We start from the raw sequence: 18,427 nt of genomic DNA on the forward strand, positions 1-18,427 counted from the left end.
ATGATGATTTTTACCTGGCACTGTCTGTGCTGTGAATGTAAATGTTTTTTTTACCTTTGTTTTGCTTATAGACAATTTCAGGATGCGATAATGCTTCTCTAAAAGTTGCAACTGCTCTTATATCAACAGCAACTATAAATAAAACCATTTCACCCATATTGTGAAAAATGGAATATAGGAGGATATTAAATATGGGGATAAACAGGGTCTCTAGATTAAAAGCTCTCTCAAGCAGGGTCCTCATAGAACTATAGTTCCTGTAACATTTTGTAATTGTCTCGTTTATTGTTAAATTTCCCTCTTTATAATATTGCAAAGCACTGTAGAACAAGTTAGCGCAGTATAAATGGCAATAATAACAATAATAATAATAATAAGAAGAAGAAGAAGAATATATGAACATGACCAGGGAGAAGTGAGAATAAGGTTATAGGGTCTGGAGTCAATCGCTGTGTAGCAAGGTTATGGAGTCTGGAAAAAAAGTAGGTAACCAGCTGAGGCAAATATGGTTATCTTAGGGGAGTATCACTGTGGTAAGAAGAATATGTCTATAAAGTGAGAAAATATGGATACGGAGGGACGGTATGGTAATAAAACTGGGAACATAAGATTGACAGTGAGATGAATTCAAAAACTTGAGTTTATGGACTAGCTATGTCTACGATTTACCCCTGGGTGCACCATACATGACAATGACACTGAAAGCTATGTACTTGAAGTGGCTTTGTCACTTTTCAGTATTTCATAAATATATTCTTTATGAAATATGGATCAGGACTGTATTGGAATATACAGAACTTCCCAAGCAATCCTACGATACCTTAAAACAAAGTAGGGAATAATATGTGTTATGATAAAGCCTGAGGATGACGGCTGTGGGATTCAGAGATCAATCTATGGAGGATCCTGCAGCCTCATAGGTTCCCTCATAGACCTCAGTGTTGTACTCTCGTGCATGTTCAAGAGTACAACATGGACAAGGCTCCTGAGAACTGAAGTGCCGGGAAATTAAGAGGACCTGCAATATGAAGATGTGGCGCCTGCGAGGGACAGCTTGAAGAAAGTAAAACATACCTTCTCCTGTACCTTGCTGCCATAAACCCACGCTGAATCTGTCACTTTTGGGGGTATTTGTAAAATATAAAAAAAAACTAAAGTGGCAGATCCACATTTAAGGAGTACTTTGAAATGTGATAATTTTCAGTGTTAATCCATTAAGCAGTGCAAGATGTAAATTAAGTAAACTATAGCTGTGGACTACCTACTATGAGGATTCAATTTGCTTTAATAAATTGTAAGAACTATTAATATGACAAAATGTGTTAATTCATAATGTGCCATATCCTGAGTCATCGTTATCAAATATGATTTCAAACTAGCAGTCCTAAAACCCAACGAGAAAATTCCAGTTTGCAGCAAACTGAAATCTAAATGGTAAAATGAAGATGAACATAGCTAATCTGGAAATATTCTCCAACTCAAGTACAGGCACAACATATACTATGTAAACCAAAGTTTAATGCTTTACAATTCAGAGCTTAGTAAATAACAAAAACTGTATCTGATGACTACAAAGGAATCACACTATTCACACAAAGTACAATAGCACAAAGGGTACTGGGTAAACAAATGTGTATAAATAAAGGTTTTAAAATGCACCAAACCTTTCCCCCTTCCTCCCCCCCCCCAAAAAAAACAAACAATAAAGATCCAGTTAAATAAAGTCAAATCTGATACAGCGCCTTGGAAATTGATAATTCATTATATAAAGAGAAAAGGTATTCACCATATGGGCCATTGTTTTAAAACCACAGGACTTATACTCACATCATCATCATCCTCACTGTGCCTAACCTTCATTCTCTACATTTTAAAGGGGGGTGACACTTCTCTCTGGAATTTAAACTATTAAATTAAACATTGAAAATCACCTAATCACCTATACCCTGTGTTAACTTCAGTTTTATCAAATGCATCGGTTTTCTTTTGCATTTCTATTAAAGATTTAGCAAATGACACCATAATTCATTTCAAACAAGGTGAAACATTACACATGAGGAGAAGAAAAATAAACATTGTTTAATTTCTCCTCTTGTCTACATGCTTTCTCTATACTCACTACCAGTTGCCAAGGAGAGAGCTTACAACAATTATTGGCAAAGAACTAAGATGGAGGAATCCAGTTGCATGATAGAGTCATGGGTTTCTATATTTCATTTTTTTTTTATCATACCTCACAAACACATATTTGAGAAACATAGAGTCAAGTAAATTTAATATTAACATTCTTCTTTGTTCAACCTACAGAATCTATTTATCTAAAATAAAATTGGTTATCCAAACAACTCGCAGATGTTACTGCTATGTGTATGTTCCTATAGAGCTCTTGTACTCATTATTACATATCATTAAGATTTTTATAAAATCTATGCAAAACAATAAAAAAGAGAGTATATAATAAATAATAACAATTCTCCTAGTCTAGTTTCTAATGGTAACTTAACATTTGAGAACACAGCAGGTCCCCAAAGGTGTGGCTCCATAACTACAGAACCATATAGTGTTGTACTTTTTGGAAATTGAAGAAATAAATTAATATAAAACAAAAAAGATAAATAATAATCATAGATCATAATATTACATATATAAAAAGGTCCAGATGATGAACAGAGAATAAAACCTAGAAATGTAACAAATATACAAGCAAAGCAATATAGCCCCTTTTGGCCCCTAAATTAAACAGGAGGAATGTCAACTCTTTGGTGAAGCTTATGTCTGGTGGATCCTTCTTCCAAAGTGAGGATGATATTTTTAAACACATTCAACGGATACTGAATACTGAGCAAACTCGATGCATGTTTTAAACCATTTTGCCCAATAAGGATTCCATTTTTTTCATTTTATAAAAAGTGCAGATTTAAAAAAATTTACACTTTTATAAATTAACCTTGTTACCCTCCCCCAAGCTGTCAAGCAAGCAACAGGTCATGTTACTTACTGGCTTGTTTAGCTCAGTGGAGCTAAACTCGAGAGGCAGGCAAATGCCTAGAGATCTCTCATTGGGCTTCATTGGGAAACAGGCAATTACCCAGAGACTTCTCATTGAGCAGCATTTGGATGTCTGTAATTGGACAACCACAGAAGTCTGGTTTGTGGAAGAAGGGCAGGGCTTGCAAACACAACAGACAAGAAAACTGCAGCTTTTGCAAGCTGTTTTTAGATATAATTAAATGCATGCATATTTTCATTTGTGGTATACACTGAATGGTGATTTAATATTTATCTTTTACTTGTTTTATTTGGGCAGTGGAGAGTCCCTTTAATTTGCTCACTAAAATTTACTTAATAGTCTAAAATTTTACACAGAAAAATGTATGATAGAGAAACCCAGTTCAAAATGTATTCTCCTTTTATCTGTTAATAGTGCCTATTGGATTGTGATAACCAATTGTAATATCCATCATATTGTCATTTGGAAAGTGCAAGTTAATTTTAGATATGTTTTTGTACCTTCTGCCTTTTTTGTATTTATTTAGATCATATAGTTGCACAGGTATGAGTATACAAGGATGTATATGTTTCAACAATGTATACTATTTTGAAAGTTTTCTATTATTATTATTATTATTGGTATTTATATAGCAACAGCATATTCTGTAGCGCTTTACAATATTTTCAAAGGGGGAGATTTAACAATAAATGAGACAATTACAAAAACTTACAGGAACAATAGGTTGAAGAGGGCCCTGCTCAAATGAGCTTACAGTCTATAGGAAGTGGGGCATAAAAGCCAACAGGACAGGAGGTAGCAATCAAACAAGGTAGAGTGAAGCAGAGCTGGAGGAGAGAGTAGAGTGCTGGCTTTTAGGAGAGAGCAAGAGACAGGTATGTGAGGTAGAGGTTAGTCTGGGAGGCCATAGGCTTTCCTAAAGTGATGTGTTTTGAGGCACTTTTTAAATGATTGAAGACTAGGGGAGAGCTTGATGGTCGTAGGCAGGCTATTCCAAAGGAAAGGAGCCACCCACGAGAAGTGGGTTTGGTAACAGACTGGATGCGAGGCTCAAAAGTGAGGCCAGCATCAAGTATAACGCCAAGAAAGTGCGATTGCAAGGATGGACTGACGTGGATACCACTCACTTGCAGGGACAGCGAAAGACAAGCAGTTCAGTTTTAGAGAGATTGAGTTTCAAAAAGCGGGAGGACAAGAAAGGCAGGTGTCTCAAGAGTGAATCGCAATAGGACTTGTGCAATGTAAATTGCTGAAATATTAGTTAGGCTCCTTACAGTCTGGTACATAAGTGCAATGTTTATAACTGACACAAGAAATCAGGTAATAAAACACAGCAATCTCAAATTAATCTTCTCAGCCCAGTGTGAGTAAAATCAAGTAACAAATTATTATGCTAAAATAAACTGAACATATTGTAACGATTTAAGTCTTACGTTTGGGGACTCTTCAGATATCTAGTGTTCCGACTATGGAAGAAGGGGATGTCCCAAGGGCAGCACCCATAAGTGGGCAGTCATTGGAAAGACATATTAAAAAGGCTGCTGTTTCCATATGAAATTCATGATTACGACAAAAAATAGAATTTTTGCATTTACTTCTGTAACCTCAACAACCAGAGCAGTCTCACACACACTCTTATAATGAATCAATTAGGCACATTCAACAAAAAGTCAAATGTTGGACAACAGTTTGAACTAATTTGGCGATATATTCAGTTCTTCCTCTTGGTTTTTGATTTTCATTTCGGTTTTACTGGGTTTTACTTGTTTCTCCTGCACTAGATTCCCATGAGTGCATACTGCTAATTATATTCTACGAGCACTTGGAAGACAGTCTGTTTTACATCTGTTTATTACAAAGAACATCATCCCAGAAGTTTTACAAGTGTGAGATTCTTAGCAACGTAAAAATCAGAAATGAATCAATTTAGTAGATCCAATAGAAAGAATAATTATGATGAACATGATGAAGATCATTAGAGTTGGACAAATAAGTGCAGAATCTCAGTCAGACCATTTCAGAACCGAGTTTGTTTTATTAACCCGGAAGTGAAACATCTATGAAGGTGAATAAATAAATGATAGAAAAATGCTTGATATTTTAAATAGATATTGCCTAACTGTGATACTATTAAAGTAGGGTGACTTAAAACTTTAAAAAGACTATAAGGAATTCTAATTTTATGCAGGTGATTTAGGACTCCACATGTATAGATTCCTCTTCTAGATTCCTCTTTTACTTCCATTAGAAGTAGAAGAGGAATCACAGTCAGTACTCATCTGCACAGAGAATATAGAGCAGGCGGAAGTCAAGAGAAAGTGATGGGCCCAGGATGGGCACACCAAATATTTTGAATTTCAAGCCCCGGGTGTTTTTTCATCCTTGAAATCACCCTGAATTTCATTCTTCCAAAGTGGAGGAATTCCAAGACAAAACTTCAAGAGTAACTCCTTTACACCCAATGGATGACAGGGTAGCTGGGGTAACATCTGCAAAGTCTTATGTTATTATTTATATAGTGCCAACAAATTCCACAGTGCTTTACGGTGGGTGGACGAACAAACATGTAGTTGTAACTAGACAAGTTGGACACACAGGAACAGAGGGGTTGAGAGCCCCGCTCAATGAGCTTACATGCTAGAGGGAGTGGGGTAAAGTGAAACAAAAGGTAAGGATAGTATTAGACTAATGACAGTTGCAAGAGAGGAATCAGTCGGGATCTATTAACAGTTTAATTGATACGCTTTTATGAAGAAGTGGGTGTTTAATGATTTTTTGAAGGGGTGGAGACTGGGTGAGCATCTAATGGAGGAGGGAAGCGAGTTCAACAGGAACGGTGAAGCCCTCGAAAAGTCCTGAAGGCGAGCATCAGAGGTGGGAGTACGGACAGAATATAGACGTAAGTCTTCATCAGAGAGTAAGGGCCTAGACGGGACATATTTGTGTATTAGGGAGGATAGATAGCCTTTTAGTAGATAGCTCCCTAATGCCGTGGGATTTAGGGAGTTATCTACTTATTCATTGCTGTCATTACATTGACTGACCAAGTAACTTACATTTTATATGAATGTATGTTACTTGATTGTTGTAAGTGTTGCAAATGCTTACAGCTGAATCCTAGCTATGTTTCTATACTTTTTATTTAAAATTGTATACAATGTAAAATTTTTCTTCTTTCACTGGGTAAGTATATTAGTACTTAGGCAATACTGTGCTTCGGAACTTTGACACTTCGGCTCTTCGGCACTTCGGAGATTCAGTAATTTCGGAACCTCGGCAATTCGGCACTTCAGCATTTCCGACATTCGGAAGTACCCGAATGTCCGAATTGCCCGAAATACGTCCGAATACATATTCGGACTGAAACTAATTGCACATGTCTACAAAATAACGTCAATTAGAGAATAGAATTTAATTTTGTTTTGCGTGTGTTCGAGGCATAAATATGCAGTTTAGATTTTGTATTATAGCATTCCTTTGTAGATAAACAAATAATATTCAGGAGATTCTGATGTGATGGAAAATGACTAAATCCTTGGACTGCTTTAAATATTTGGGCTGTATATTTGGCATAAGTCAAGGTGTTTAGTAAGAAAAAAAGTGAAGGACAAAGAAAGGTAAAATAAAATTATGGAGAGAGGTTATAAGACAAAACAATACCTCCAGCGAGATCAGGTACAGCTGTGGTGCTTTATCTCGGGAATGGTTTCAGCCAAAATCGGAAAATCAAGTGAAATAAAGCTATAGATGGGTATCAATCAGTGGGGTTATGCAGTCCAGGGACAAGTTAATATAATCAAAGGTGGGTTGTCTTAGATGGAGTGGAGACCAAAGCAGCCAGGAAGTCTCTACCTTCGGCTGTGAAGAGAAGATCCTCTATTGATCTGGTTTCTTTTATGCTCTGTGACCATCATCATTATTTTTGTAAGGCATCAAGAGGGTTGTATTTATTTGCACAAACAATGTAAATTCTAAATATTTGCACATGTATAGCAAACTTAATTGATAACACATGCTGCTGGATGAAATGAATCAACTTTTTTGGTTGACCTTTTAATCATTCATCAGGGCAGACACCTATTTCATTGTTGTATTAATTATTCTCTATTGTGAGTTTCAATTACATACGTATGTGATAATTCTGTTCTTAAACGATGTCTAGCAATTACTTATTTTCATTCATCTTCAGAACATGGAAATTGTACGATATTAAAAAAAAAAAGTAGAGTCAGTCTTACTTTAGCTTCTGAGGTTGGTTCCAAGAAGCACAGTCGATTCCCAAGACCCTCAGCTGCCAAGCAGAATTTTCTCTGTTCTTTGTGTATATTGGCAACACACTGAAGGACAACTTCATCATCCTATATAAATATAAGAGCCAAGAAAGGTAGCACATAAGAATACTGCTAAAGGAAAATAACAAAACTACAAACAAGTAACCAGGAGTACAAACACCTGCCTTCAAAAGCCACCAGAAGGTCATATTAACTAATATATGGTGAATCAAAATAACTGAACAACCCCTAATAATGTGTTTGTGAAAGATGAATGATCATTAAATGATAATTATAATAATTAAAGAATAAAATATATTGTGAACGTTAAATGCAAAGCGTTATTTTAGCTGGTTATTTTGAAAGAGCCAGTTTTGACTCAAAGCCATACTTTACCTGGAAAGATAGTCCACTTTGGTTTTCATTACACAAACTCTCTAGGAAATCTAACAGCTTACATCGGATTCCAATACCAGCTGAACATTTAGTCGTCATGCCTACGCCAATGTATCTAAGTAGTCTGTCTAATCTTTGACACTAAGTTTATTCAAAACAATATGTATTCACTTACCTTAAAGGGTTACTATAATCATCATGACTATTTCAGTGATTTGAAGTGGTCATGCTGGTATGAATCTAGATGTGCAGTGTTTTTTCTGGAAACAATGCACAATCAGAGTAATTTTAACTCTGTTCTGAGCTGCCTAATGTCAATACTGTTGTTGCAATCTTTAACCCGAATACAAGCACAGTAGCTTTGCACTCCACACCTTACATCCAAACCTGCCATGCATAAATGTAAAGTTCTCATTTATTTATTTCTAAAACAAAAAACAGCCTAAATTCTTGTTGCACAACCAAATTACTACAACTCACTTTCACTATGTTCACATATTCCCAGATTACCCCCTCTTTTAAAAAAAGTGAAGAGAAGAAAGACATCCCACCCCCTCATCAAATAGTTTAACTATGGAATTCTCTACTAGTCCACTTCAAGAGCATCAAATTTAATCTGAGTTAAGGTTCCATTGACGTCAGTGGGAATCAGACTCGGGCCAACTCATTGAAACTGAAAGCAAATAAGGAACCTGATGGGTGTTGTGATGTAAATCACAAAAAGTGCTAATAACTATATACTGTATTATCACTTACATCTCTTAACATACCTACTGGTTTACCTGGGGTGCCTTGCAAGCAATCTGTTAATAGCAGCATCTGCATTGACTCCACACCTCTACTGCCTCAAATGGTAGCAAACGCATCATCCCTCTTCTTAGAATAAATAGCTTCTACATGAGATACTAAGTGACCAAACCCTACATCTGTGAAAATATGTTCCTATAAAGTCTTAAATGCCTTCATGTATAAAAGCCACTAATGATACATTATATACACATACCTTTACATACATATATCTACCATTACATGTGTTACATATGTTCTAGCATTGTGTTGCACCCATAAAATTCTACCACATTACAACCTTAGAAGAATCAATGCCTTAGAGCAGGGATCCTCAAACTCCTGCCCCCCAGATGTTGCTACAACTCCTATGATTCTTTGAATTACATAGATAGCCAGAGAATCATGGGAGTTGTAGCTCAGCAACATCTGGGGGGCCGGAGATTGAGGACCCCTGCCTTAGAGGTAATGGCTTTTATATAGCACAACAAGACATGTTTAGATATTTACGTAACAGTTGTAACAGGAAGTCTTCAAAGAGGACATTCCAAGATGTTGATCTGTTCTTCAACTCTTTAAAGAATGCCATGCTGTCTTTGGCCATATATACTCCAAACACAGTTGGAGTAACTTACTAGTCCTTTGACTGAAGAATCTACTAAATACATTTCTGCACTGGAATTACCAAGTTAGATTTAATTGACGGTGTACTCCACATCCTATATCATACCATTTATTGTTATTTGACCCTACAGATAAAACAATTATGACTTCCAACAGTACGTATGTCTTGCGCTGGAAAGATAAAACGAATACTACATTAAGTATGTGTCAGTTGGCAAAACTGTAATTTGCTTATCCCTTGTATGTAAGCCTGATAAATCTAAATTAAAACCATTAAAGGATTACTCCAAACACCATGACCACTTTTGCTTTTTGAAGTGGTCTTGGTGGTAGGAGTCTAAATGTGAAGTGTTTCTGCTTGAAGCGATGCACATGCAGAATTTTAATTGTGTGCAGGGGGGCTAGTTGCACACCCAGCACACATGATGTGAGTCCTGGGCTGCTTAATGTCAATTCTGTGCATATTTTGTGTTTGCCGTCAGTGCGCACAATGTGCTGGCAACAGACATTAAAAACGTCCCCGTGCAGGCAGAGTGCCCCCAGCATTATGGCAAAAACTGCATTACTGTATAATGTCCACAAACAAATTAAAATAAAAAAATGAATTTCCTAATTTATCTATTGTTAATCTTCCAAAAAGCACTGAATACCAAATTCATCAAAATCAGTGCCCCGCTAACAAATTGTTACAAATGATTACTGGCACATGTATTTCCAAACTGAGTAATATACTGATCTGTTAGCGCATCTAACGTCCTTGCTATACAGTGTAAATTATTATACTAACACTCAAACCAGGTTATCTTCATTCACAGATTAAGAAACTATCAATAGATTAAAAAATATCTTAATGCCTTGAGGTGAGGTATTAGGGTTTAACCCCTTAAGGACACATGACATGTGTGACATGTCATGATTCCCTTTTATTCCAGAAGTTTGGTCCTTAAGGGGTTAAGGTGGGCCCTAATGTCCTATCAGACGGTCAGCATTCCTGTCGTTAAAAAATCATGTATATGCACAAGAATGTCTACTGCACATAAAATGTATCGATACATGCAATACACTAAGGCAAATGTACACACCTATAAATATATATTGTCTTACAAATCGTCTTAAAACTGTACAGTGTTGCCAAGGCCCATGCTCAGCTGTCTCTATTCCACAAACACATCCAGATCTCAGTGATAACCTTATTATATAGAAAGTAGAAGCAGCATCCTCCCTCGTAGTGTTTAATTTCACTCACTCAGGTTCTAATCCTTCCCAGAGAGCATACAGAACAAACATGCAGAGTAAGCACAGTACAGACATCTCAACAGGGAGATCCCATCCTGACCAGCTGCATACAGTGTATAGTTGTTACTGCACCCACCTCGTTTAGGGTTGCCAGATTAGCAGTTGATCTAGGGAGGACTATAAAAAGTACATTCTTCACAGCAGTACTTTCACCAAGGTAGCCTTGAAGCATGTGTTTCCTTTAATCAAATTATGGTCTAACAACATGAAATCTCATTCTCCAGATTACTTTGCTCTCTACATTTTAAGAGTGTTTCCTCATGCAGGGGACATACATCAAATAAAACAGCAATTGTAACACAATGTAATAAGTTGATGCCTATTCAAGTACATTAATTCAGTGTAAAGTAAAGATATATGCTTTAACGATGAAATACAATTAATATATGTTTTCAGGACCTGCACAAGCATATAGGCAAAAATACAGCCTGCAACCCTTTGTGTATCCCACATTTTTCTTGTAGCGGTTTTTCTCAACTCGTTTGGTCTCTAGATTATATTTCTGTCAGCATTCCTCCCAGTCTATTTTTCTCAGTATCTTCTACCCTTGTTTAATTCTGCATTTGCCTCTGCAGTCTTTTCTTACCTAGCTCAACCAGCTCTTTTCTTTACTAGTTACTATTACATTTCCCTCTACTAGCACATTCAACGGTCCATCTTTTACCACTTTATGTGATAGATTGTGGATAACTGAAGATTTGTGATGGGATTGTAAACCAGTATGTTGGGGGCTGCATGTGTGTGTGCAATAAATGCTGTGTATTTGAGAGTGTGGGGTACACATTTGCATGATGGGATTTAATAAAGGTACCCAGGTTGCAAATGCAGATGTGTATGTGCCATTATATGTATGATGAGCGCTTATGTGCATTAAGTTGCATGTGCGTGATGGGGTGTGTGATGCGTGTGTGTTATAGCAGAGGTGTGCAGAAGGGCAGATCTAGCACCCACCCAAAGCCTAATCTTGAAGATGAAAAAGTGAGTTTAAAAATAGGGAAAAATAGGATGATGTTATAATGATTCTTTGTTTATATCAGGCCTGTCCAACCTGCGGCCCCCCAGATGTTGCTGAACTACAAATCCCATGATTCTTTCAATGAAACAGATAGCCAGGGAATCATGGGAGTTGTAGTTCAGCAACATCTAGGGGGTCGCAAGTTGGACAGCCCTGGTTTATATGATATTGGTGCCATTGACCCAACACAAAAACTAATGCTCAGGTTATAGATTTAGGGGAGCAAAAAGGGCCACTTCAGTCCCCTAAAGTGCTTTAACTTAACTGCATAACTACACCCATAACTATAAATATCCAAATTGGGCCCAATTAGCCATTTTCCCTTTATGTGTGTGTGTATATATATATATATATATATATATATATATATATATATATATATATACACACACATCCACATATAGGGGAAAACAAGGGTTTGGCTGCACTAATTTTTACTATATATATATATATATATATATATATATATATATGTATGTATGTTAGGGGATTATCTGTGTTTCGGTTTGGGGGAGGAGTTAGGATTAGTTCTCCATAGCAATCACTTAAAATCTCTAATGCTAACTCAACCCAAATCTCCCTAACCTGAAAAGGCTACACCAAACCTAAAATCATTTTAAAAGCTGTGTCTGTTTTAGTGTAGTGGCTCATGACATTGCGGTTACGTTACTGTGGAATTAATACTGGATTGCCCTATTTATCATATAATTTTCTAACCCCCCTTTAACTACCTAACGCTAAAGTGGCCTGGTGGCCGTTTAGGTGACCAGCCTCACCTGCAGGGACAAAAAAAGTACTTTTAATTACCTTTTCTCCCTTGCAGAGACAGTCTCAGTCCTTCTGGAATGTATCCTCAGCCAATCCAATGCTTTCCCATAGGAAAGTATTGTAAGGCTAGTGTGCATGTGCCACGCTGAGATTATCTGATATTAATAGCAAGGTTTTACTCTGCTGTTTTCTAAGAAGCGCCTCTAGTGGCTGTCTGAGTGACAGCCACCAGAGGCACTTAAAGGACCACTCTAGGCACCCAGACCACTTCAGCTTAATGAAGTGGTCTGGGTTCCAGGTCCCTCTAGGATTAACCCTTTTTTTTAATAAACATAGCAGTTTCAGAGAAACTGCTATGTTTGTGAATGGGTTAAGCCTTCCCCTATTTCCTCTAGTGGCTGTCTCACTGACAGCCGCTAGAGACGCTTGTGTGATTCTCACTGTGAAAATCACAGTGAGATCACGCAAGCGTCCATAGGAAAGCATTGTAAATGCTTTCCTATGAGACCGGCTGAATGCGCGCACAGCTCTTGCCGCGCATGCGCATTCAGCCGAAAGGGAGGATCGGAGGCGGAGAGGAGGAGGAGAGCTCCCTGCCCGGCGCTGGAATAAAGGTAAGTTTTAACCCCTTCCTCACCATCCAGCCCGGCGGGAGGGGGTCCCTGAGGGTGGGGGCACCCTCAGGGCACTATAGTGCCAGGAAAACGAGTATGTTTTCCGTGTACTATAGTGGTCCTTTAAACCCTGCAATGCAAAATATTGCCATTCTAGGGGGCGGAGCCAACCGTCAATCTGAACAGTCGCACACTGCATGAGCTCCTGTAGTGCAGGGCCAAAAATCGACAATTATCAAGAGATTGCCTGCTGGAAACTACCCACAAATAGGCTACTTGAACAGATGAAGCAGCCACAGACCTGCCAACACTAATCATGACACCCAACTCAACCGGGTACCGCAGCAGCTACATGAGGCCTAGCGAAGGCACGGGGGTAGGACAGCCACGTTCCCGCCAGACGCTTTCCGCACCAAACAAGCGACATGCACTCACCCCCCCTGAGGACCGATGGGGGTTATCACGGTCCCCACCGGATGGGGTACCCCGAGCACCACAACAAGCGACAGGCACAACAGACTCCCTACATGAAGCAGAGCAAGGGGCCACCAAGATGGCGGATCACTCTGACACGAGAGTGTCGGACAAGCGATGGCAACAGCATGCTAAAACAGAAACCGTAGACCACACAAAAGATTCTCGCATTCATTTTTGACCACCTTTGGGCCAAGTTAGCGGCACACTTACAGCCTGACACACCAAACCGAAACCCACCCGCGGAGGTCAGAGCCGTCGGCAGAAGGAGGACAGGGGATACTCACCAGGGCAACTCGATGGCCCCTACTCTAAACCCCCACGTCAAGGACCCTCCCGGACCGGCAGCAACACTGGGCATGACCCAGAGGTGCCAGCCACACTGGCGGAGAGTGATAAGGTGAATACGTAAGTGACCGGCTAAACACCTCCGAACCACCCCACAAGGGGCGACCCTGGGCCACACAGGCTCCCAGGCTCGTGGCCTACGAGCACCAGCTCCCACATGGTTCGGGACAAGGGAGTACCCCCACCCCCGGAACGGACGGGGCTTTACCCAGCGGAGACAGACTCCAGGCGCAAGACCCGAGCCCAGACTGTATCCGACACTCAGCGGTCCTGGCCCGCAGCACAGCACTCCGGTGCATACCCGAGGAGGGCATCCTACCGAACACCGCATCTGCACGGCCAACCATCCACATGGACCGAGCATACAGAGGAGCCTCAGCCCAATGACGCCTCACCTGATCATGCTGGGCCCAACCGAAGAAAGGTACCTGACACAGGCAAGAGGGAGACAGGGGACACCAGTGCGGGACTCACATGGAAAACCTCAGTCTGGCTCAAACGGGGAATCGGCTGACTCTACAGATAAGCGGAGGACTCTCCCATCCCTGGCAAGCAGCTCCAAATGCACCCGTAATAGACTTAAAAAGTTTTTTACAAGCGTCTATTTTTAATTTTCCTTTATTACTCTATGTTTTTTTTTTCTTTTTCCTCCATGAAACGTTATACTTTTAAGTGTTGTCCTTAATGACCTACTGTTATGCTTATTACGATCACACAACACAAACAACGCATTAAGACATGCTTTAACTTACTTGATTAAGTATTAGCACTTACCTTGTTTAGAAATGTAATGTTCTCGTGAATTAAGGCAAGCCTACCTAGTTATTTTTATTTTTTCCAATTGACATAAACTGTCTGAATAATCTAATATAGCCTGCACTGCAGATTTAGGACAACATGCTCTGCTATACCTAGATGTCCGTGATTATCATTTTTGAGTTAAGCTTAAGCCCATGTTTTTACGTGGATATCTCCCATATCTACCCACAACCTGCAGGGAAACCGTTACTCACAACACATAGAGCCAGTACATCGCATAATACAACCTAAGACTCAGCCTGTAATAAGCGACCATCATCCTTTTATTTCACATTTTAAGCCGTGCTGACACTGCCTCCCCACTGTTCCACATCGCTATATAGCATAGCCAGTTGTTCTTAGTTTGACTAACATGTTCACGATATATAAAAAATGAGACTACACTAATGTGACTAGTTAAGCATGCCTAGATAACATAAAATTGTGCAAATTCTCATGCCACTGACAAACTGTTTTGTATTTTGAACTACGCTGTTGTGGCGTCCGTAACTACACTGTAATTACCTGCACAACAAAAATAAAGAATTAAAAAAAAATAATATTGCCATTCTGCAGGGTTAAAACGGGGTGACAAGAGGAAATTGCCTAGGTGCCTATAATGTCTGTTTAATTTCTATGCAAGCAAATTATACCGTGGAATATATCAGATTTCTTTCTACAAAGAATAAAATATATAAATTCAGTCTGTGGCCATAGCATTGCAGGATAGAAATGGAAAGCAGATTCTTATCATAGTGCTGCTTTCTTCAGCCTGGGAGTGTGCAAGGATTCCTCCTTGACACTCAGATGTCAAAAATAGACATGTCATCGTCTGCCGTCATGTGTTCACAGGACACACAAGTCACATATCCACACCATACCCTTTATACATTTTCTCTATTATGCAGGATAATATAAATTTCTGAACACTGCAAAATGCGCACAACTATAATTACGTTGGCCATATGTCAAAAGGTGTCACTCCGGAACTCGGAGTAACATATCATGTACATCTAGTATGATAGATATAGCAAACACAGCACAATTTATTTTTGTAAACCTGTTCCTCTGCTCGCTAATTTTAAGCTATTTCTCTACCAGTAGTTGAGAGCTGACGTTCCTCACTCAGCTTTGTAGAGTTACATATCTGCACTCCAGTTACCCCTAAACCATTGTATTTAGAAGGTTCATTGCTGAAACTATAGAACCCAATCACCGAAGTCCATGGCCTTTATTCAAAAGATCAATGTGTGCTTTTTGCCCAGTAACTCTGAATCAGCATTAACCTTAGAAAGGCTGTTCATGTTCTAAAAAGTGAGCAGGCAACCTTTTAGCAACACTAAACAAGACTTTGAAGTTCTGTGAGGTGGCAGCAGTAATATTTATTTATTCATTTGTGTATGTTGCAGTAGTCTGCTTGATACATATATGGGTGCTGTGGCTGGTTTGTAGGGTTGCATTTGTGTGCATGTGGGCTTTGTTTTATTGTTTACGTACATGAGCAATGTGTGGTATTGGGATATGCACAATGTTCAGGTACACAGTTACACACTGGCACACACACTCCTAGACTCACACATAATCACACTTCCAGACGCAAACTACAAGACACACACAATAGAACACTCACTGCAACACCCATAAATTACCAATGCTAATATTTCTATCCACCCTCCTTTTTTCATACTATTTAGCAGCAGGCGGTGGCTTACTTGGGTTCCAGTTGGGACAGGGCTGGCCAGGTAGAGGGCAAGTGTAAGGGAAGTATTTTTAGCTGGCTGTCCACCCCCTGCATCGTTTCTCCTTCACAAGAGCTAGGAGAAAGTGATCTTAGATCAGTTCCTCATAGTGCTGCTATGAGTGAATCGAGGACTGCTCCTCACTGCTGAAACAACTCTGCTGCAAACAAGAACTAACAGATACCTAAAGAAGAAGTCTTACAGAGATCTCTATCAGGCCAGCTCTGAGGAAGATCCTAAGATATTCTCAGTCTGTTTGGGTCTCACAGCTTTGCGTGCCATAGGTTGCTAACCCCTGTTCTGTAACACAAGACAAAGGATAAAATACACAGGCTTCCTTAGAATGTTAGACTCAGGCAAGTTCAACGCTAAACAAAGCACTGTGGCAAACAGACAAAGAAACTGAAAAGTAAAGGCCAGTAGCTGGTAACATAATGAGATATTTTTTGCAGCTCTGCTACATTGATCCAAGATGTGTAATTTCCATATCAATTCTCTGCAGTTATGCATTAAGTGAATAAACTCCCCAATTTTCCACATGTTCAGCCTGGCAAACAGGGAATTCGATAAGCCTGCCTTCTGTAGGCCAGAAGATCACAAGAATAGTCCTACATTTTGACATAGCTGTACCTGATGGATGTCCCTGATTATATAATTTGTATATAAGTGCACGCACTATATGTTATATCACATGAAAGGAGTTACTCAGATGTACAGCTTTACAGAAAACGGCAATGTTTTCACTATATCACTAAGAAGTGTATTGATCTGGTTTCCATTGGGTGTTTGACACCTATGGTCAATGAGTTAACCTGACTGAGGCAGGTACAACTTACAGAGCCAATGCTATAAAAGCTCCTTTAAACATACCAGGGAGGTGGAAACACTCATACAAACAGCAGAAAGGTCAACAATTTAAGCTGAGAAAAAGGAAAGATAAAAGACAAGTTAAAAGGACAAACAGAAGGAAGAAAAGACTGTGTTGAACCTTAGCCCACTGATTATGTTCAGGCCCAGTGTACCCATTAAGTGAATAAAGCAATTGCCTGGAGCGTCCTGTCCCTGCACAGACTAACAGGTAGATCAAAAGATTGTATTACCAAGTATGCATTGATACATTCCCCCTCCCTCTTTTTTGAACCTCTTCTCTATTCTATGTTTATTTTTATTCTGTCAAAATAGAATCAAATGTTTGATAATTATATAAAAGAAAAAAATCACCCTGTTTCGCACTGCAATCAAAGAGCTCTGCATTACCTGAGCTGGCCAGTGCAGATCATTTTCAGTTCTCCTTCCAGGTCTTAAACCTTAAGAGCCATTTTCAGTGATCTGCACCTGTTGGAGGTCTAGACCACACCATTGGCGGATCCAGGGGGGGGGCAACGGGGCAATTGCCCCCCCCCCCGAGATTCTCCCCTGCCGGCTAGTGCAGGGCTGACATTGCCCAAGCGCCAGCCCTGCAATGTGCCTGCGGACCGGGGAGGGAAATCAGTGATCTCCCTCCCCGGTCTGCAGGCACATTACTGACAGCCGACCGGAAGGGGAGGGAGAGAGGACCCGGGAGCTGTTACCAGCAGCTCCTCCGGGTCCTCCTCTCGCGAGATTTGGAGCGTTGCCGCGGTTACCACGGCAACGCTCCAAATCTCGCGAGAGTGAACTCTAGCCCTGGAGCGCGGGCTAGAGTTCACTGGAACCACTGGACCACCAGGGATTCCCCACTGGGACCACCAGGGATCCATAAAAGTCCCCCCTCCTCCCCAATAAAGGTAAGAAGGGAGGGGGGACATAAATATACTTTATTAAATACATTTATTTTTTTTTTAATTAAAAAGCCTCCCTTCCCTCCTCCCCTTCCCCCCATACACACTGCCCCACATACACTTCCCCCATACACACACTGACCCCATACACACACTGCCCCCATACACACACTGCCCCCATACACACACTGCCCCCATACACACACTGACCCCATACACACACTGCCCCCATACACACACTGACCCCATACACACACTAAACACACTGACCCCATACACACACTGTCCCCATATAAACACTGTCCCATACACACACTTCCCCCTTACACACACTGACCCCATACACACACTGACCCACAAACACTGCCCCACATACAAACACTACACACACTGACCCCATACACACACTGCCCCCATACAAACACTGCCCCCCATACACACACTGCCCCACAAACACTGCCCCCATACACACACTGCCCCACAAACACTGTCCCACAAACACTGTCCCACAAACACTGTCCCCGTACA

The 18,427-nt window shown here is 40.0% G+C and overlaps 1 protein-coding gene across 4 annotated transcripts in view; it reads right to left on the reverse strand.

The window, feature by feature from the left end:
• RYR3 (ryanodine receptor 3) overlaps window positions 1-18,427 on the reverse strand; it is a 477,900-nt gene that overhangs the window by 358,954 nt on the left and 100,519 nt on the right. For all 4 annotated transcript variants that reach the window (XM_063439165.1, XM_063439168.1, XM_063439167.1 and 1 more), the window contains exon 2: window positions 7,249-7,368. In XM_063439165.1, coding sequence (XP_063295235.1) covers window positions 7,249-7,368 — 120 coding nt within the window. The remainder of the gene's footprint in view (window positions 1-7,248; window positions 7,369-18,427) is intronic.

The sequence above is a fragment of the Pelobates fuscus genome, chromosome 13 (assembly GCF_036172605.1).
Source record: "Pelobates fuscus isolate aPelFus1 chromosome 13, aPelFus1.pri, whole genome shotgun sequence".
Lineage (NCBI taxonomy): Eukaryota > Metazoa > Chordata > Amphibia > Anura > Pelobatidae > Pelobates > Pelobates fuscus.